The 21921-nt window shown below is 40.9% G+C and overlaps 4 protein-coding genes across 6 annotated transcripts; all 4 read right to left on the reverse strand.

Annotated features, from left to right (window-relative positions):
* Positions 1 to 900: 900 nt before the first annotated feature.
* On the reverse strand, positions 901 to 1898 carry LOC125010652 (C-C motif chemokine 3-like). Its single transcript, XM_047589412.1, has 5 exons — positions 1661 to 1898; positions 1394 to 1499; positions 1219 to 1299; positions 1025 to 1127; positions 901 to 951 (listed from the first exon to the last, which is right to left on the reverse strand). The coding sequence occupies exons 1-5, from the start codon at positions 1722 to 1724 to the stop codon at positions 901 to 903; spliced, it is 405 nt and encodes a 134-aa protein (XP_047445368.1). The 5' UTR covers positions 1725 to 1898.
* A 4841-nt stretch (positions 1899 to 6739) lies between these two features.
* LOC125010653 (C-C motif chemokine 2-like) lies at positions 6740 to 7647 on the reverse strand (the record flags this gene model as incomplete). Its single annotated transcript, XM_047589413.1, has 4 exons — positions 7495 to 7647; positions 7215 to 7320; positions 7042 to 7122; positions 6740 to 6950 (listed from the first exon to the last, which is right to left on the reverse strand). Coding segments are annotated over exons 1-4 (462 nt in total), but the record flags the coding sequence as incomplete, so codon positions are not given.
* Positions 7648 to 16720: 9073 nt separating this feature from the next.
* LOC125010091 (C-C motif chemokine 4-like) lies at positions 16721 to 17539 on the reverse strand. 2 transcript variants are annotated; one of them, XM_047588443.1, is made up of 4 exons: positions 17381 to 17539; positions 17101 to 17206; positions 16928 to 17008; positions 16721 to 16835 (listed from the first exon to the last, which is right to left on the reverse strand). In XM_047588443.1, the coding sequence occupies exons 1-4, from the start codon at positions 17442 to 17444 to the stop codon at positions 16817 to 16819; spliced, it is 270 nt and encodes an 89-aa protein (XP_047444399.1). In that variant the 5' UTR covers positions 17445 to 17539; the 3' UTR covers positions 16721 to 16816. The 2 variants fall into 2 exon arrangements, with proteins under 2 accessions (XP_047444399.1, XP_047444398.1); XM_047588442.1 differs by having other exon boundaries at positions 16721 to 16838.
* Positions 17540 to 19020: 1481 nt separating this feature from the next.
* On the reverse strand, positions 19021 to 19887 carry LOC125010092 (monocyte chemotactic protein 1B-like). 2 transcript variants are annotated; one of them, XM_047588445.1, is made up of 4 exons: positions 19723 to 19887; positions 19447 to 19552; positions 19274 to 19354; positions 19021 to 19183 (listed from the first exon to the last, which is right to left on the reverse strand). In XM_047588445.1, exons 1-4 carry the CDS (start codon positions 19784 to 19786, stop codon positions 19177 to 19179), a joined length of 258 nt encoding a protein of 85 aa, XP_047444401.1. In that variant the 5' UTR covers positions 19787 to 19887; the 3' UTR covers positions 19021 to 19176. The 2 variants fall into 2 exon arrangements, with proteins under 2 accessions (XP_047444401.1, XP_047444400.1); XM_047588444.1 differs by having other exon boundaries at positions 19021 to 19186.
* Positions 19888 to 21921: the final 2034 nt, after the last annotated feature.

Here is a 21921-nt window from a genome sequence, read left to right on the forward strand (position 1 = left end):
CAGAATTGATAATAGAGCAATAATTGGCTTGACGTGATATTTTGGACGTGATTTTTTTTTTTTTTTTTTTTTTACAATAAATTAACAAAAGTGAGTCTAAACAGCAGCTGGGATAGTGTCAGCAAGAGCATTATAACCTTGAATAAAGTATAATTTATCTCAGGGCTGCGTTTCCGTGCAGTGGTCATGCTTAATGAACTGGAAAACACATTTACTAACAGGGTTTTCATAATGTCTTAAGCACCTTTCTTTTTTATTTCTGGCTTCCTTCCTTTCCTTATGTCTTTTATTTCCTTTCTGTTCCTTCTTTACAGTGGTTAGGCCTATTTTTACTTCACGCTCTGCATGCGTCTATTACTCGTGTTTGTTCATGGAGTTGCAAAAATTATACTCTGGTATTTTTCAACATATCCATAAAAAAAGACCCAGGTTCTTAAAGTTATATATAACATATATATTTTATTGGATTTACATAAAGAGATTTAAAGGAATACAAATATTATTTTAATTCACTTTGAATTGATGCCTTTATGCGTTGACTTCATCTTCTGTGTTTGAGCTCTCTGACAACCTCTGTGCAGACGGTGTTCATGGTCTTCTGAAAGACAAATGAAGGACACATTAAACAGAGTCACACAGCACAACTAAATGAGTGTTGGTGCTGTTCTTGTGTTTGAGCATGGAGTACAGAGATAGAGAAAAGATTAAGAAAAGAAGTGATCTTACTTCGGGCGGCTCAGTGGTTACTGCTGATGCCTCCCAATAAGAAGGTCTGGGTGGAGTTTGCAGGTTCTCCCTGTGTCCTCGTGGGTTTTCTCCGGGTATTCTGGCATGGGTTTTCTCCGGGTACTCTGGCGTGAGTTGTCTCCGGGTACTCTGGCGTGGGTTTTCTCCGGGTACTCATGCGTGGGTCGTCTCTGGGTACTCTGGCGTGGGTTTTCTCCGGGTACTCTGGCGTGGGTTGTCTCCGGGTACTCTGGCGTGGGTTTTCTCGGGTACTCCGGCGTGGGTTTTCTCCAGGTACTCTGGCGTCGGTTTTCTCTGGGTACTCTGGCGTGGGTTTTCTCCAGGTACTCTGGCGTCGGTTTTCTCTGTGTAGGCTACTCCAGCTTCCTCCTGACCTAGGTCTGAGTGTGAGTGGTGTGAATGGTTGCTTGTCTCTGTGTTAGCAATGTGATAGGCTGGCGACCTGTCTGAAGATGAGATGAGTGATCCTACCCTAGCAGCTTCTCCATGGCAATCTGAACCCACTGGTCTTTCGGATTGCCACACGCGTATCTGCCCCTGATAGTCGTGAAACTGTTGTCACAGGAGGGAAGAAATTCAGTACAATGACAGTGCCGACAGTGGACATGTGTGTTGTTTTAATTGCTTATTGATTATTTTATCTTACATTACTGCTTCGAGTTTGCAGTAATCCCTCGTTTGAATGGTGTAGTCTTTGAGTACTTTGAGACTGATTGCCTTTGGTTGGTATTTAGTGCAGCATAAAATGGGACCTTCAAAGAAAAGAAGAATCACACAAGTCTAGTTACATATTTTCTGTAATGTCATCGAAGATAGAAACGTCTGACATGTTCTCATGAATCAATATTAATAGTGAAATTTAATGCATCATCAATCATCATGTTGCTATGACTACAGGTGAAGTCCTACTTACTGCTTTCACCGAGCGTCGCCAGCAGCACCAGCAGTATGGAGACACAAGCAACAACCTTTGCCATTCTCTTCAGCCGTGAATTACGTTAAGAGCAGGAGTTTCAGCCTGGATGAACTGATAAGGTCTGCCTCTGGTAGTGAAGTTTAAATACTTACTAGTAGCTGAAGGTAATTTCCATCAGTAATTAGCAGCGTATTTGGGTCAGGTGGGAACTTTAACGTGCTGCTTTGCTACTTACTTTCACCACAACCCACCCCACACACACACACACACACACACACACACACACACACACCCCAAACACACACACACACACACACACACACACACACACACACCGCCCACCCAACCCCAGAACAGAACACAGTGCTTGAGATCGCATATACGCTCTGTATATAAAAATATATACCAAAAATTTAGAAACCCTGAAAAACTACAAATATGTATAAAAAACGTACATAAGACGTGGTCCATAAAAGGCAAATGCACAATGGTGACATCGTAGTGCAACACAATAGTGTGCAACAGAGCATCAGTTACAAACATATGAGTGGACTAAATATCCAGGCAAGTACATTTTCTTTATAGAGCACCTTCCTGGAGCAAACGTGGCAAAGTGCTTCACCATAAAGATAGATAATAGAAAATAAATACATACGACCAGGTAAGACATAGCCTAACTTCAAGCTTCAAACTTTATTTATTTATATAGCACTTTTCATACTAAAAAGCAACCCAAAGTGCTATACATAAAAAACCCATAAGATATTACAAGACACACAAACACATAAAAAACAATAACAAAAAACAAACACACACACACACACACACACACACACACACATAGACACGCACACATGCACACAGCTTATACATAGGCACACACACCAGTATACACATTATGAGTTGTCAGCAATACATGTTAGGACACAGAGGCTTGAGGCGAGCAAGATGCTACCTTATGGCTGAGGAGTCCCAGCCCTTAAACCATAAGGGCATCACTGTAAAGGTCACCCTGACCTGGGCAGGGAGGCCCCCACACCAAGGTGCAGAATGTCTAACCACCCAGGCCAAAGGGACCCTAAGGGACAGCGCCCCCACAGGCAGACAGGAACAACCCCCCATGAGGAAACACCGGTGGACTAAAAGACTAAAACAATAAGACAATAAAATGTGCTAAGATATTGAAAAAAGTAGATAAAAAATAAATAAAAAGATAAAGTAAATAAATAAAGTAATATAATAGTAAATAAAAAGTTGAAACACTCTTTGCCAATAAAAACTGGTTATAAAAGTAAGTAAATGAACCATGTAAAAGTATGCCACATAAAATACAAATAACATAACTACAAATTCAATGTGATAAAATAGAGTTAATAGGAATTTAAATCATGAAAAAGCCTGATTAAAAAGGTGAGTCTTGAGCCTCTTTTTAAAAGTATCAACAGTCTCTGTTGCTCTGAGGTTCTCCAGCTGTTCTACAGTCGGGGAACATAATAACTGAATGCCGCCTCCCTGTGTGTCCTAGATCTAACTTGTGGTATTGTTAAAAGGCCGGTGCTGGAGGACCTCAGGGTTTGTGAGGGTTGATACGGTAAAAGTAAGTCAGAGAAATAAGAAGGCCCAAGACCGTTAAGACATTTAAAAACTACTAAAAGAACTACTCCAGGCTACTCCAGCTTTCTCCTGACCTAGGTGTGAGTGTGAGTGGTGTGAATGGTTGTTTGTCTCTGTGTTAGCCCTGTGATAGGCTGCCGACCTGTCTGAAGATAAGATGATGAGTGATCTTACCGTGGCAGCTTCTCCATGGCACTCTGAACCCACCGGTCTTTTGGATTGCCACACACGTATCTGCCCCCGATAGTTGTGAAACTGTTGTCACAGGAGGGAAGAAATTCAGTACAATGACAGTGCCAACAGTGGACATGTGTATTGTTTTAATTGCGCTGATTATTTTTTCTTACATTACTGCGCTGAGTTTGTAGTAATTCATCTTTTGAATGGTGTAGTTTTTGAGTACTTTGAGACTGATTGCCTTTGGTTGGTATTCAGTGCAGCGTAAATTGGGACCTTCAAAGAAAAGAAGAATCACACAAGTCTAGTTACATATTTTCTGTAATGTCATTTCGAACATAGAAACATCTGACATGTTCTCATGAATCAATATTAATAGTGAATTTTAACACATCATCAATCATCATGTCGCTATGATTACAGGTGAAGTCCTACTTACTGCTTTCACCGAGCGTCACCAGCAGCACCAGCAGTATGGAAACACAAGCAACAACCTTTGCCATTTTCTTCAGCCGTGTATTATGTTAAGAGCAGGAGTTTCAGCCTGGATGAACTGATAAGGTCTACCTCTGGCAGTGAAGTTTAAATACTTACTAGTAGCCACACAGTAAAATCTTTACCTTTACACTAAGTTAGTGTGAATTTGACTCTTCTTGTAGTTAAATTTAACACACTGCCTAACATAAACCAGTGTTAGTTTTTTTTTTAACACTTTTATGTAGTGATAGCAATTAACTCTCTTAGGACTATTTCTTAACTACACAAGTGTTACCCCCATAACACTTAAAAGGTGTCAATATAATTCTTATATAATCCTACAAAAAATACTTGGAAAATGAACTTTATTAAAATAAAAAGGTAGTCATGTTTGGCAGTTCAAAAACTCAGCCAGAATGTCAAACCAAAGGTACCATTTACTGCCGTTATTCACTTTGTATGTTACATGTGAGACTAGACATGCCATGCTAACCATGCTAACCGCTAGCTCATTAAGCAGGTGTTCGGGTGGTTTGTAACAACGCGACGAGTAAATTTTCCGTGGCTCACCGCTGCAAAATGACTGCGGGTGCCCGAAGGGAGGGGGGGAGGTTTGAAGTTTAAATGTGTTTAATAATTTGCAGGTTTCACAGCCAGTTGCATAAACACGTGCTTTCACAGAACTTTTCATATTTATTGCACCTTAGACCCCAACTGGTAGACATACACCGCTTTCACATAAAGAGCTGCCTGTTTTTATTTTCCTCCCCCATACGTCATCGCGTACATTGCAGATAAAGTTACAGTTTGTTGATGACCTGATAAATGGACGGGTCAAACCCCTGCTCTTTCTAATAGCTGCTGATATTAGAATAAATCACTGTGTCCTGCACAGAGTCCGATATTTGCCGCCAAATCCCCCCTTTTCTCGGATGCAGAGCACGGCCATGATCGTTGAAGTGTAGGAGATGGCTATACAAGCTAGATATAAACGCAGTCGCCGTTCACTAATGCGCTTCCATTAACGATCGTATAACAACATAACAACACATTTGATTTGTTTGTTTGATCTCTTCCCTTCAGAGATCAGTCTTTATGAGAGTAGACCAAAACTTGTTTTTGGGTTGAAGCTTCTAAAATGATACAGTCTGTGGTTGGGTGTGGGTGTGAAGTTGTTGTGTACGAGTGTGGTTTGCGTGTAAACTGAACACTGCCTCTGATTGGCTTATCATGAAAGCTTACTCCACCTTAGCCAGTCATCATCACCTATGCGGTTATTTCACCCCTCCTTCCTCTCCTAAAAAAAAAAAAAAAAAAAAAAAGCTTTGCTGGTCCCTGAGAACGAAGTCGGACGAGTCGGATGATGACAGACAGCTTTAGTTTGTAACGCGCCCCATTTAATTTTCAGTAACGGAAACGGCGTTACGACGATGGAAATAGTAATTAGTTAGATTACCCCGTTACTGAAAAAAGTAACGCCGTTTATTTTTAGGCCGTTATTGCCATCACTGCTAGTAGCAGAGGGAAATGTCCCTCAGTAATTAGCAGCTTATTTGGGTCATGTGGGAACTTTAACGTGCTTCTTTGCTACTTACTTTCACCACAACCCCCCGCATATACGCTCTGTATATAAAAATATATACCAACAGTTTAGAAACCCTGAAAAACTACAAGTATGTATAAAAAAAAAAAAAAAACATACATAAGATGTGGTCCATAAAAGGCAAATGCACAATGGTGACATCATAGTGCAACACAATAGTGTGCAACAGAGCATCAGTTGCACACATATGGGTAGACTAAATATCCAGGCAAGTACATTTTCTTTATACAGCCCCTTCCTGGAGCAAACGTGGCAAAGTGCTTCACCATAAAGATAGATAATAGAAAATGAATGCATACGATCAGGTAAGACATAGCTTAAGACAATGATTGTGACAATGTGATTTGTGTGAACAGGAATAAAAAGGAAAGTGTCTAAAAACAAAATGATTCCAACTTTATGGAACAGTTTACTAATCTAGACACAACTGGCCATTGGACTCACTTGAATCTGTTAGTGTGTTATGTGCCTTTTTTATTTTTATACTCATTGACTTATCTCAAATGTTTATATTTCTAGTTAAGTGTTTAACTTTCTGTGCCGCGGGTCTTCCAGTAATGCAATTTAATCCTCTGTGGTTTTATTTCCTTCCTTTCCTTATGTTTCCTTATGTCTTTTATTTCCTTTCTGTTCCTTCTTTACAGTGGTTAGGCCTATTTTTACTTCACGCTCTGCATGCATCTATTACTCGTGTTTGTTCATGGAGTTGCAAAAATTATACTTTGGTATTTTTCAACAAATCCATAAAAACAGACCCAGGTTCTTAAAGTTCTATATAAAATATATATTTTATTGGGTTTACATAAACAGATGTAAAGGAATAGAAATATTATTTTAATTCACTTTGAATTTATGCCTTCATGCGTTGACTTCATCTTCTGTGTTTGAGCTCTCTGACAACCTCTGTGCAGACGGTGTTCATGGTCTTCTGAAAGACAAACGAGGGACACGTTAGACAGAGTCACACAGCACAACTAAATGAGTGTTGGTGCTGTTCTTGTGTTTGAGCATGGAGTACAGAGATAGAGAAAAGATTAAGAAAAGAAGTGATCTTACTTCGGGCGGCACCGCAGTTCAGTGGTTACTGCTGATGCCTCCCAATAAGAAGGTCTGGGTGGAGTTTGCAGGTTCTCCCTGTGTCCTCGTGGGTTTTCTCCGGGTATTCTGGCATGGGTTTTCTCCGGGTACTCATGCGTGGGTCGTCTCTGGGTACTCTGGCGTGGGTTTTCTCCGGGTACTCTGGCGTGGGTTGTCTCCGGGTACTCTGGCGTGGGTTTTCTCCGGGTACTCCGGCGTGGGTTTTCTCCGGGTACTCTGGCGTCGGTTTTCTCTGGGTACTCTGGCGTGGGTTTTCTCCAGGTACTCTGGCGTCGGTTTTCTCTGTGTAGGCTACTCCAGCTTCCTCCTGACCTAGGTCTGAGTGTGAGTGGTGTGAATGGTTGCTTGTCTCTGTGTTAGCAATGTGATAGGCTGGCGACCTGTCTGAAGATGAGATGAGTGATCCTACCCTAGCAGCTTCTCCATGGCAATCTGAACCCACTGGTCTTTCGGATTGCCACACACGTATCTGCCCTTGATAGTCGTGAAACTGTTGTCACAGGAGGAAAGACATTCAGTACAATGACAGTGCCGACAGTGGACATGTGTGTTGTTTTAATTGCGTTGATTATTTTATCTTACATTACTGCTTCAAGCTTGCAGTAATTGATGTCTTGAATGGTGTAGTCTTTGAGTAGTCTGAGACTGATTTTCTTTGGTTGATATTTAGTGCAGCATAAAATGGGACCTTCAAAGAAAAGAAGAATCACACAAGTCTAGTTACATATTTTCTGTAATGTCATTTCGAACACAGAAATGTCTCACATGTTCTCTGTATAATCCATACTCTCTATATTAATAGAGAAATTTAATACATCATCAATCATCATGTCACTATGATTACAAGTGAAGTCCTACTTACTGCTTTCACCGAGCGTCGCCAGCAGCACCAGCAGTATGGAGACACAAGCAACAACCTTTGCCATTCTCTTCAGCCGTGGATTATGTTAAGAGCAGGAGTGTCAGTCTGGATGAACTGATAAGGTCTGCCTCTGGTAGTGAAGTTTAAATACTTACTAGTAGCTGAAGGTAATTTCCATCAGTAATTAGCAGCGTATTTGGGTCAGGTGGGAACTTTAACGTGCTGCTTTGCTACTTACTTTCACCACAACCCCCCCCACACACACACACAGACACACACACACACACCGCCCACCCAACCCCAGAACAGAACACAGTGCTTGAGATCGCATATACGCTCTGTATTTAAAATATATACCAAAAATTTAGAAACCCTGAAAAGCTACAAGTATGTATAAAAAACATACATAAGACATGGTCCACAAAAGGCAAATGCACAATGGTGACATTGTAGTGCAACACAATAGTGTGCAACAGAGCATCAGTTACAAACATATGGGTAGACTAAATATCCAGGCAAGTACATTTTCTTTATAGAGCACCTTCCTGGAGCAAACGTGGCAAAGTGCTTCACCATAAAGACAGACAATAGAAAATGAATGCATACGATCAGGTAAGACATATCTTAAGACAATGATTGTGACAATGTGATTTGTGTAAACAGGAATAAAAAGGAAAGTGTCTAAAAACAAAATTATTCCAACTTTATGGAACAGTTTATTAATCTAAATATCCAGTGTACAAACTAAGAGTTGTCAGTAAGATACGGCAGGACACAGAGGCTTGAGGCAAGGAAGACTTTACCTTATGGGCGCCTTATTATTTAGAATAAAATAAATTTGAAATGAAATAAAATTGCACAGAATTATCCAAATAGAAATACAGGGATGATCAAAATAAAAGTTTTCTTTCTTTGGTTTCAGTCGGACACTCTTAAAGAAAAATACCTTAAGTGCCTTTTTAATACTTTTGTTTCAAGCAAAACCACTTTACTTTTCAAAAGGTAACCTTTTGTTTTTATATTTGAAAATTAGGGGTGGGCGATATGGCAAAAATGTCATATCACGATTTTTTAAAAATAAAATTACGATTTCGATTTTAAATTGAAAAATGAAAAACAGACAATTTAGTCCAAAGAACCTTTCTCAATAGATTTTATCTTAAGTAGTTGCAGTTTTGCCTGCATGTGCAAACAATCAAGTTTAAGGTAAACAACAACAACAACATTCTAATAAAGTGCACTCTTGCAAAAGTAGTAACAAAAAGTTTTCTACCGTCTTGAACGGTACCATATCTTGTGCAAGATAAAGGCTAATTGCTTCTATTACCTGTTTCCATCGCTTGCTTAACTCGTCATACGGAGTGCCTTTGTTAAACGTCTGTGTTAATGTTTACTGTTTTGGTCTTAGGCTAGCTGCTGCCTCCGCCTGCGGTACCGGTGCCATTGGGCCCCTCGCTGTTTGGCTCTCAGCATATTGTTTAGGATGCTTCCTCTTGAAATGACTAAACAGGTTCGACGTGCGACTATGAAAGTTTACGCCATGTCTCCTGATGACGTCCCCCAGGGGAAACATATAAAAGTTAAAGAGGGTTTCTCAAGAATCATAAGACAAAATACATAGTATATTTACCTATTCTCATGAAATGATTGTGACAATGTGATTTGTGTAAATAGGAATAAAAAGGAACGTGCCTAAAAACAAAATCATTCCAACTTTATAAGCAACAGTTTATTAATCTAGACACAACTGGACAATGGACTCGCTTGAATCTGTTGTCTGTGTGTTATGTGCCTTTATTTTTATACCCTTTGACTTATATTTTTTTTATCTCAAGTGTTTAACTTCCTGCGCCGCGGGTCTTACAGTCAGTGTGTTTACATGCACGTGAAAAAAAACGGATTATTGCCTTAATCGGACTATAACAGGAGAACTTAGGTGTATGTAAACACGTTACGCTGGAGTTCTCATTATCCGATTGAGACACCCAGATAATGTGATTGGAATCAGAGTTTTCATCGGATAATGCGCACGCTCCACAACCATTGCGCTGGCATGTGACCCCAGAACAAAAACGTCCAAGAAAGCTGGTCGCAGAAGAAGAAGAAGAGAAACGGAGCCGCTAGAAGAACCGTCTGAGGGATATCGCGGATCTTAGCTGCACCAGAAGTAGCGCGAACGTTATGTACGAGATTTAAAAATTTACTATTATCCATCTGGTTGTTGTTTGAAATGCCGGCCTGCTGCATGAACGACTCTTGTTTATTATTTCATGTAATAGGTCAGCCAGAAATTCTTTCCGTATTAACGTGGTATTAACATGTGAAAAGACACGTATCGCCACCTAGTGTGAAAGAGGAGAACAGTTATTTGGTTTTCTTGCGCCGCATGTAAATTGGGACAAGGACTGTAGTGAGAAAGTCGAATTTTGAGCATAGCTCGATTAAGCTCTTCATGTAAATGCACTGAGTAACGCAATTTAATCCTCTGTAAGTGCTGCACATACCGCAGAATTGACAATAGAGCAGATTTTGGCCTGACGTGATATTTTTTACAATAAATTAACAAAAGTGAATCTAAACAGCAGCTGGGATAGGCTCCAGCAACCCTCACGACCCTAGTGAGGATTAAGCCGTAGTAGAAGATGAGATGAGTCTGAACAGATGGGTCTAGAGGTTCTTCTTAAAATGAGCAGCAATCTGAAAAAAACAACAATCTTGATGAGAAGATTTCAATTGGGTCTTGTACTACGTGGCAGCAGCGAGTCTGTGATTACGCAAACAAGAATCTTCCAACTAGAAAATAGTGGCAACTCAGTACAAAGAAGTCAGAATAGGTGTCTAATGAAACCTGTCGAATGAGTTGTTTGACAGTAGCACAAGTAAAGTTCAAGAATGTGCTGCTCAGACACAGGGCTTTCTTTAGCCAAGGCAGATGGAAATTAACATGTCTATACACAGTAAAATCAGCATACCCAAATTAACACTGTAAGAGTTGATCTTAACACTTTTAAAGTGTCTATATGGGTCCACACGTCAGAGTGTTAATTTAACACTTTTTCAATTGTTGGTACCTTTACACTAAGTTAGTGTAAATTTGACTCTTCTTGTAGTTAAATTTAACACACTGCCTAACACCAACCAGTGTTTTTTAACACTTTTATGTAATGATTAAATTAACTCTTTCAGAGGACCATTTCTTAACTACACAAGTGTTACCCCCATAACACTTAAAAAGTACCAATATAATTCTTAAATAATCCTACAAAAGATACTTGGAAAATGAACTTTATTAAAATAAAAAGGTAGTCATGTTTGGCAGTTCAAAAACATTTATTTTCAAACTTGCACCACAAATATTCGAACATGCAACAGTAAGGCACAATGTATGCATGTAGCGTTAGCACCACTTTAGCATGCTAGCTAGCAACTCCGAACAATTAGCATCATCTTATCACGTTTTATTAAAACATTTATTTTCAAACTTGCACCACAAATATTAGAACCAGCAACAGTAAGGCACAATGTATGTATGTAGTGTTAGCACCACTGTAGCGTGCTAGCTAGCAACTCCGAACCATTAGCATCATCTTATCATGTTTTATATCTATGGCTACAAAGTGCATGACTTGTCTCACTCAGCCAAAACGTCAAGCCAAATGTACTGTTTCTGCTGTTATTCACTTTGTATGTTACATGTGGGGCCAGACATGCCATGCTAACCATGCTAACCTCTAGCTCATTAAGCAGGTGTTCGGGTGGTTAGTAACAGCGCCACGAATAAAGTTCTTTTTCTAACTTCGTTCGGTGTTTCACTGCGGGAATCGCCTTGGGCGTGACCAACTACGGAAGCTCCAATGGCACAACGTCTGTCTTTGACAGACAGGTTGACCTGTGATACAGGCCCCGCCCCCTTGTACTATTACTGTCAAACGACCCCTCCTTACTCATTCTCACTTTCTTCCCGTGAGAAACTACAACCAGCTCCCTCAGCGCGTCCAGGCTAGCTTGGATTTCAGTTCTCAGGCGTCCCGTCAAGGAGAACATCGCCGAACACAGGTTTCTGGCTTTGTTTGGACTGTGCTGAGTAAGTCTTTTTGGAAGTAGTTATGCAGTGGTTAAAGGTCAGTGTCCGCGTAAAGGCGAGCTGTCACTCGGTTACTCTGTGTTACTACTTGGTAGCTGATGTCTGTAACTTGGGCTAACAAGTCAAGAGGAGCTCATTCGGTCTTGGTTGGGCTAGCATTTTCTTGTAGGCTTAACATAATCGGGTTAAGCTATCGCGTTGTTGCCCCGGTTGTTCGAAGGGATCGGCGAGGGAGACGAGGACGCAGAGTGCGACGCTAACTCTGACCTCCTCCATTTGGAACGACATGGAGGAAGAGGAGGATGACACCAGTTTCCCGGCTCAGACGTCCAGGCCACCAAGTGGGGCTTTTATGGTTCCCCCAGTGGATTGCAACTTGTATGAAGTCTGCAAGCGGGCTGTGGCTAAGCTGGCTATCCCATGGCCGGCTGTCCAGGGCCCTGAAGGGACTGAGCAGGACCTGTATGATGGTAAGAGGCTTCCAGCAGCTCCGTCCGTAGCTACTCAGCTTTTACCAGCAGTGCCTGCATGCATGAAGGAAATTAGACATTATTGGTCTGCCCTGTTTAAGAGCAAGCTTCCCACCAAGGGCTGCTCTAAGCTAGAGATTGAGGGTACGGGTGAGATGGGGTTGATCGAACCCCCAGCGGTGGAACCTTCAGTGGCTTATCACCTCCACCCTAACCGCCGATCCATTTCAGTTTCTTCTTGCATTTCTCTGCCCAATAAAATAGACCGCGTCACTGCGGCTATTTATCAGAGAATGTATAAATATGCTGCGCAGTCAGTGTGTTCGCTCAATGCAGTCACACTGTTGTCTGCCTATCAGGGTGAGATCCTGGAGGAGATGGGGCGGCAGCTGGATTCAGGGATACCTAACCCAGCCCTCTGGGATGAAATATGCGTTGTGAACGATTTAATCTCGCGCTCATCCAGAGGAGCAGTTAAGGGCTGTGGTCGTGTGATGGGGCTTGCAGTCTCAGGTGAGAGAGCGTTATGGCTGAACCTGTCAGGCTTAGGTGACTCTCAGAAGGCTAAGGTCATGGATGCGCCCTATGACCCCACCAAGGGTCTCTTTGGCCCGGCTTTGGAGAAGATGAAAGAGACACCCATAGGAAGCAGGAAGGAGAAGCTTACCTCAAAAACCCACTCTTCACCCACCCCAGACGTCCAGACCTGGCTTCGCAGCAATAGCTGCAGCAGTAAAAGGAAAACCCTGTCTCACCCCAGGGAGGGGAAGAAGAAGCAGCCATCCTAACGCGGTCTTCTCCTACACCTTCTTCTCCTTAAAAAGAAGAAAAACAGTAAGGGAGGAGATCAGCCCCATTGTTCAGTGTTTAGAGGCTCCTATGATTCACAGTTTTCCAGGAGTCCTCTCTCAGTCTCCCTCCCCACGGGTTCAGGGAAAGCAGACTCAGGGGCAGGTTTCACAGTGTCACCAAGCACAAGTGTTCCACAATTCACTCAGTGTCATCAAACACGTTAGACTTCCACCAAGCACAGGGTTTTGTTTTGGGGAAGACGGAAATAAAAAATTACATTTCTGCAGCCAGGCAGTTTGCTGAGGGCACTAGAAGAAAGGTGCCGAACGAGGGAGCGCAACAGGGTTTTTACTCCCGTTACTTCTTTATTCCAAAGAAAGACAGCGCATCTCTTTGCCCCATATTAGACCTGCGTGTATTAAACAAGCACTTGCGAAAGTACACGTTCAGAATGTTAACACACATAGTGCTCTGTCGCTCGATACGTCCAAAAGATTGGTTTGTGACGATCGATCTTTCAGATGCATATTTTCACATTGCCATTTATCCCGCACACAGAAAGTTTCTCAGGTTTGCGTATCAAGACGTAACCTATGAGTTTCAGAAAATCCCATTCGGTCTATCACTAGCTCCGAGGGTATTCAGCAAGTGTGTGGAGGCAGCGCTGTCCCCATTGAGAAACAGCGGCATCAGAATATTCTCATATACAGACAACTATCTAATATCTGCTCTCACCTCAGGGGTACCACTGGGGACGGTGACATCCAGGGTAACCGTGACAACGGACGCGTCCCTCAGGGGATGGGGCGGGACGTTGATGGGCAGAGCAGTGAACGGGGTTTGGTCCAAGTGGATGGCTCAGGCTCACATAAATGTGTTGGAGCTACAAGCAGTGTTCTGTGCACTGTGACATTTTCTGCCCTTTCTCAGCGGTCGTCATGTCTTAGTGAAAATGGACAACTCTACTGTAGTAGCTTACATCAACCGCCAGGGCGGCACACGCAGCTGTTTGCTCTTGAGCAGGAAGGTGCATGCACAGAGAAACCAGCAGTCTCGTAACAGGCCTTGTTTCACGTGAGCCAGGTTGATGTTGTCTGGAAAGAGAGCTGGCGCCTGGCAGATCTCCTGGGGGTGTGGAAATTAAAATAAAATAAAATGACTCGCTATACGAAAAGAGTACAAAGAGTGTTGGCTTCAAAAGTATTAGTTAAAATGGACTTAAAGGGCAGTTAACAGGAGACAAAAGATTCTAAGTCATCCAGGTCATGCGTCTAAGAACAAAACCAAAACAAAGAAACTGCAGTCATCTTGAAGACATGTCACCATCATTCAAGTGGCCTCTTCAGTTCTAAATGACTAGTGAGGGGTTTAGGTTTTTCTTTTTCTTTCTGGAACATCTGTAGGTGGTTAGCTTGAACAACGTCCCCTAATTGCAGTTGGGTATTGGATAGTAAAGAGACTCTACACTTTGATGAGAAACTCAAGAAAGTCCAGCTGAAAGTCTGCATAGTTTCCAGACAGGTTAAAGTATTATGTAAGTTGAACAATAACTTTGCTCCATCTCATTTCATAGTCAAATCCACCACCTGATTCAGGAAATTCCTCGACGCCTGAGCGCGTCATCCTGTGAAGGGTGTTACTGAGCCAGTACTCACACGTGCTGAGCAACATCTCACCCGTGACAAGAAAAAACACAGGTTGAATTCACCTTGGCATTTCCTATTTCCTCTTGGCACGTCACGCTACACCATTGTACCTGCGGCCGCAGCCAGGTGATGTCTCCTTGCAGCCTGCCGATGGGCGTGGACCTGTCAGAGAACAGGGACGCGTCCTCATCGGGGAAGTCCAGGTCCTCAAACAGACCCCCACTTTCTGTCCTGCCCTCCTCTTTCATGACTGCTACGCGTTGGGCCTGGATACCTGCCAGGTCTGTGGGTGTACCTCAGCCAGCTGTGACCACCCCCACTGCAGCCATTACACCTGCATTACACCTAGAAACAAAACACTGATGTTACACATGCACAGGGGCTAATAAGAGATGCTGTACACGCAATACACTGCAAAGAAAGGCTCAAATGTAATTATATGGCTCTTACTTTGCTCCTTTGTAAGCATCTTTCCCTCGTGGCTGTCATTATTGATATCGACACGGCTAGCACAGTTGGCTTCAGCTAGCTGGTGCTGCGTTCAGGGACCGGGCGTGCTGGCATCCTCATATCGCTTCATCTTATCATGGTTTCAGACACCTAACCACAGCGACTTTTTTTTTTTATCAGCGTGGCACATTTCGCTATGAGTTAAACCCAAACCAGACTCTTTGCAGTCATCTTGGTGAAATTAAACACACGGGAAGTGCCTTCCGCCTCGGACATCCAGCCGGTCCCTCATGAGGTGAATCCTTCCTGGGCTGGAGGGGCAGTGCCTCCCACCGCCGAACCTCTGAATTACACTCTGTGTGGACACATGCCACGGTGTGAATTAATAAAAAATAATACAGCAACAACCCTGTGACAGGTCACAGCTAGATAAACATCAGTGAAGTTAAAATCAGTGGAGGCCACAACAAATAAAGAAGATATAAAAATGTGTATCAAAAGTTTAGAAACCCTGAAAAACTGCAAGTATGTATAAATTAAATAGAATAGAAATAAATGCATGCAACTAGGTAAGACAAAATACATAGTATTTACCTATTCTTATGAAATGATTGTGACAATGTGATTTGTGTAAATAGGAATAAAAAGGAAAGTGTGTAAAAACAAAATTATTCCAACTTTATGGGCAACAGTTTACTAATCTAGACACAAATACAAATGGACATTGGACTCATTTGAATCTGTTAGTGTGTCATGTGCCTTTTTTATTTTTATACTCCTTGACTTATTATTATTATTTTATCTCAGATGTTTATATTTCTAGTTAAGTGTTTAACTTCCTGTGCTGTGCCATGGGTCTTACAGTAACGCAATTTAATCCTCTGTAAGTGCTGCGCATACGGCAGAACTGATAATAGAGCAGATTTTGGCTTGATGTGATATTTTTTTTTTATACAATAAATTAACAAAAGTGAATCTAAACAGCAGCTGGGATAGGCTCCAGCAACCCCCATGACCCTAGTGAGGATTAAGCGGTAGTAGAAGATGAGATGAGTCTGAACAGATGGGTCTAGAGGTTCTTCTTAAAATGAGCAACAATATAAAAAAAAACAACAATCTTGATGAGAAGATTTCAATTCGGACTTGTACCACGTGGCAGCAGCGAGTCTGTGCTTACGCAAACAAGAATCTTCAGCTAGAGAATACTGGGAAATCAGTACAAAGAAGTCAGAATCGGTGTCTAATGAAACCTGTCGAATGAGTTGTTTGACAGTAGCACAAGTAAAGTTCAAGAACGTGCTGCTCAGAGACGGGGCTTTCTTTAGCCAAGGCAGATGGAAACTAACATACGCATATAATCCTCAGTGGGTCAGAGTTTAGTAATGTTACCCAGCTCGTAGGAAGAGCAAACAATTTACAGCTGAAAGCATGGCCCATAAATACAACAAGTGTCAACGAGAGCAATATAACCTTCATTAAAGTATAACTTATGTCAGGGCTGCATTTAGTGCAGTGGTCAGACTTAACGAACTGGAAAACACATTTACTAACAGGCTTTTCATAATGTCTTAAGCACCTTTCCCTTTTATTTCTGACTTCCTTCATTTCCTCATGTTTTCTTATGTCTTCTTATGTATTTTATTTCCTTTCTGTTCCTTCTTTACAGTGAGTATTTTTACTTCACGCTCCGCATGTGTCTACACTACTCCTGCTTGTTCATGGAGTTGCAAAAATTATACTTTGGTATTTTTCAACATATCCATAAAAACAACAGACTCAGGTTCTTCAATTTACATATAAAATATATATTTTTATTGGATTCACATAAACAGATTTAAAGGAATACACATATTATTTTAATTCACTTTGAATTGATGCCTTCATGCTTTGACTGATGATCTTCTGAAAGACAAACGAGGGACACGTTAGACAGAGTCACACAGCACAACTAAATGAGTGTTGGTGCTGTTCTTGTGTTTGAGTGATCTTACTGTGGCAGCTTCTCCATGGCAATCTGAACCCACGGGTCTTTCGGATTGCCACACGCATATCTGCCCCTGATAGTCGTGAAACTGTTGTCACAGGAGGGAAGACATTCAGTACAATGACAGTGCCGACAGTGGACATGTGTGTTGTTTTGATTGCGCTGATTATTTTATCTTACATTACTGCGTCGAGTTTGCAGTAATTGATGTCTTGAATGGTGTAGTCTTTGAGTACTCTGATACTGATTTTCTTTGGTTGGTATTTAGTGCAGCATAAAATGGGACCTTCAAAGAAAAGAAGAATCACACAAGTCTAGTTACATATTTCCCGTAATGTCATTTCGGACACAGAAACGTCTCACATGTTCTCTATATAATCCATACTCTCTATATTAATAGAGAAATTTAATACATCATCAATCATCATGTTGCTATGACTACAAGTGAAGTCCTACTTACTGCTTTCACCGAGCGTCGCCAGCAGCACCAGCAGTATGGAGACACAAGCAACAACCTTTGCCATTCTCTTCAGCCGTGGATTATGTTAAGAGCAGGAGTGTCAGTCTGGATGAACTGATAAGATCTGTCTCTGGTAGTGAAGTTTAAATACTTACTAGTAGCTGAAGGTAATTTCCCTCAGTAATTTCCAATGTATTTGGGTCAAGTGGGAACTTGACGTTCTACTTACTTTTACCACAACCACACCTCCTCTCCCCTCCCCAAACCCAGAACAGAGCACAGTACTTGAGACACACGGGATGTAAAGAAATAGCATATATGCTCTGGGTTACTAAAAACAATGATATCAGAAGACTAATATTAGGCAATAAACTACACATATACAAGTATTTACTTTAATTAGTTTCCTGAGAAGCAGAAAGTAATATGAACAAATTACATATTTTATTTAAATAGTTTTTACGTAAATCAGTGCATTACTTTGGCCACCACAATCTCCTTTCTGATTCATATACCAAGCACACAATGTGTGTTTTTTTTTGTATCAGTGGTTCAGGCTGGTGGTGGTGGTGTGATGGTGTGGGGGATATTTTCTTGCCACACTTTGGGCCCCTTAGTACAAACTGAGCATGGTTTAAATGCCACATCCTACCTGAGTATTGTTGCTGACTATGTCCATCCCTTTATGACCACAGTGGACCATCTTCTGACGGCTACTTCCAGCAGGATAATGCACCATGTCACAAAGCTCATATCATCTCAAACTGGTTTCTAGAACATGACAATGAGTTCACTGTACTCCAATGGCCTCCACAGTCACCAGATCTCAGTCCAGTAGATAGATCACCTTTGGGATGTGGTGGAACAGGAGATTGGCATCATAGATGTGTAGCCGACAAATCTGCAGCAACTGCTTTATACTACCATGTCAATATGGACCAAAATCTCCGAGGAATGTTTCCAACACCTTATTGAAAGTATGACACCAAGAATTAAGGCAGTTCTGAAGGCAAAAGGGGTCCAACCTTTTACTACGTGTACCTAATAAAGTGAGTGTATATCATGATTAAAAACAGTAAGGTCGAGTGTCTGAGATATTTTTATTCCAGGTATTTGTACACTTGTATCTTTTATGTCAAACAACCCAAAATAAAACATGGGGCTGTCGGATGAACACTGCCTCTACTGGAGCCCTGTTTTTAAAATGTATTTTAGTCGACATAAAGTTAAAAATCATAACCTGTTCCCGACCCTGTAAGGATCTCGTTCTTTTTAATTCGAGCTAGTTAAATAATAAATAAATAAATACACAGACTGTCTTGCGGCAGCAGTGTTTTCCTCTACATCACAATTAAACCATAACCACTCAGTTTTTCCAAGTTATACAGTATATGAAAACACATCTACTAACAGGCTTTTCATAATGTCTTAAGCACCTTTCTCTTTTATTTCTGACTTCCTTCCTTTCCTCATGTTTTCTTATGTCTTCTTACGTATTTTATTTCCTTTCTGTTCTTTACAGTGAGTATTTTTACTTCACGCTCTGCATGTGTCTACACTACTCCTGCTTGTTCATGGAGTTGCAAAAATTATACTTTGGTATTTTTCAACATATCCATAAAAACAACAGACCCAGGTTCTTCAATTTATATATAAAATATATATTTTTATTGGATTCACATAAACAGATTTAAAGGAATACAAATACTATTTTAATTCAATTTGAATTTATGCCTTCATGTGTTGACTTCATCTTCTGTGTTTGAGCTCTCTGGCGACCTCTGTGCAGACGGTGTTCATGGTCTTCTGAAAGACAAAGAGGGACACGTTAGACAGAGTCACACAGCACAACTAAATGAGTGCTGGTGCTGTTCTTGTGTTTGATGGTCTTACTGTGGCAGCTTCTCCATGGCCCTCTGAACCCACGGGTCTTTCGGATTGCCACAAGCGTATCTGCCCTTGATAGTCGTGAAACTGTTGTCACAGGAGGGAAGACATTCAGTACAATGACAGTGCCGACAGTGGACATGTGTGTTGTTTTAATTGTGCTGATTATTTTATCTTACATTACTGCTTCAAGTTTGCAGTAATTGATGTCTTGAATGGTGTAGTCTTTGAGTACTTTGATACTGAGTGGTTTTGGTTGGTATTTAGTGCAGCATAAAATGGGACCTTCAAAGAAAAGAAGAATCACACAAATCTAGTTACATATTTTCTGTAATGTCATTTCGAACACAGAAACGTCTCACATGTTCTCTATATAATCCATACTCTCTATATTAATAGTGAAATTTAATCATCAATCATCATGTCGCTATGATTACAAGTGAAGTCCTACTTACTGCTTTCACCGAGCGTCGCCAGCAGCACCAGCAGTATGGAGACACAAGCAACAACCTTTGCCATTCTCTTCAGCCGTGGATTATGTTAAGAGCAGGAGTTTCAGTCTGGATGAACTGATAAGATCTGCCTCTGGTAGTGAAGTTTAAATACTTACTAGTAGCTGAAGGTAATTTCCCTCTGTAATTTCCAGTGTATTTGGGTCAGGTGGGAACTTTGACGTTCTACTTACTTTTACCACAACCACACCTCCTCTCCCCTCCCCAAACCCAGAACAGAGCACAGTACTTGAGACACATGGGATGCAAAGAAATAGCATATACGTTCTGGGTTACTAAAAACAATGATATTAGAAGACTAATATTAGGCAATAAACTACACATATACAAGTATTTACTTTAATTAGTTTCCTGAGAAGCAGAAAGTAACATGAACAAATTACATATTTTGTTTAAATAGTTTTTACGTAAATCAGTGCATTACTTTGGCCACCACAATCTCCTTTCTGATTCATATACCAAGCACACAATGTGTGATTTCTTTGTAAAATGTGACTACCCACTAAATGAAGTGGTCAAAATTTAGTTTCATAATTAAAATGCTGCTTTCATATAACACATATAACAATAACAACAATAATACAGTAAATTTACACCTAACTTTAATGTGTTCTTTTTTAAAAAAACAAAAAAAAACAAACAAGAAAAACATTATGGTATTGCTTCTTTGCAATAGATTGCAATACCCGCAGACCTGAGAACAAGAACATGTGCAGCAGCAACGCTAAACCTCACAGCAAAACATCCTGACCTTAACGCTACACAGATGGCATTATAGAACAGACATGTTGGCTGTGACCACACTTTCATTTTACATCCAGTTATCTTTTAATCTGTTTTACAGTATGGCATATGATACCCCTTGGTTGAACTTAGATGGCATCATGACTCAGACAGTAAAAGGAAAGTCTGCATCTGTTCAAGAACGTTGCTGTGAGATGCCAAAGATGCGATAAGTTGGGCTCCGTTATGTTCCATTACGATACAACACGATATGATGCGATGCAGCGCAGTGCGATACGATGTGATACAACACAACAAAAGTACTATAGGATACCTTAGAGTACTGTAAAATATGTATAATAATAAGGTACACAATATTCTATGGTGCTATAGCGAGGATGCAGTACAATAATGTATGATGTGATACAATACTCTGCGTAAGATGCCAAAGAATTTAATATAACACGATATGACGGGAATTTTGTCTTGGACTCAAAGGCAGCACACAAGTAATTATACAGTATAAAGCATATAACACACAAACAAAAACAGCACATATTTGATTAAACCACGACCACAAAATAAAATCACGGTATTATGCCTTACAACCAGGACTACAGTATATGTTGACGATATGAACGTATTCACTGTTAATTTACACAAAATGGGTGAAATAATATTTATTGACTTCACTTTCACTGGCTGGGTATTACACACGCTGACTCACTGTCACACAACCTATTGTCAGCGGGACTTCTGCACCTATGACTATTCACTGTGAGGAGAAGTTATCCTCATTACCATACAATCAAAGGTTGTGAAAAGATATTTTCCCACTACTACTTCCTATTATGACAAACTTTTGACCTGTTTCTTTGTTTATAATTTAATGCTTAGATACTGGTACCCAGGCTTTATAGAGCGAGATGGAGGATGAAGCGATTTATACTCACTGGCCACTTTATTAGGTACGCCTGTTCAATTGCTTACACAAATAGCCCGACCCCAGAACAGAACACAGTGCTTGAGACGCACAGGATGTAAAGAAATAGCATATACGCTCTGGGTTACTAAAAGCAATGATATCAGAAGACGAATATTAGGCAATAAACTACACATACACAAGAAACTACTTTACTTACTTTCCTAAGAAGCAGAAAGTAACAGAAAGTAATTTTATTAAAATTGTTTTTACGTAAATCAGTGCATTACTTTGGCCACCACAATCTCCTTTCTGATTCATATACCAAGCACACAATGTGTGATTTCTTTGTATCAACGGTTCAGGCTGATGGTGGTGGTGTGATGGTGTGGGGGATATTTTCTTACCACACTTTGGGCCCCTTAGTACAAACTGAGCATGGTTTAAATACCACAGACTACCAGAGTATTGTTGCTGACCATGTCCATCCCTTTATG

The sequence above is a fragment of the Mugil cephalus genome, chromosome 7 (genome assembly GCF_022458985.1).
Source record: "Mugil cephalus isolate CIBA_MC_2020 chromosome 7, CIBA_Mcephalus_1.1, whole genome shotgun sequence".
Taxonomy (NCBI): domain Eukaryota; kingdom Metazoa; phylum Chordata; class Actinopteri; order Mugiliformes; family Mugilidae; genus Mugil; species Mugil cephalus.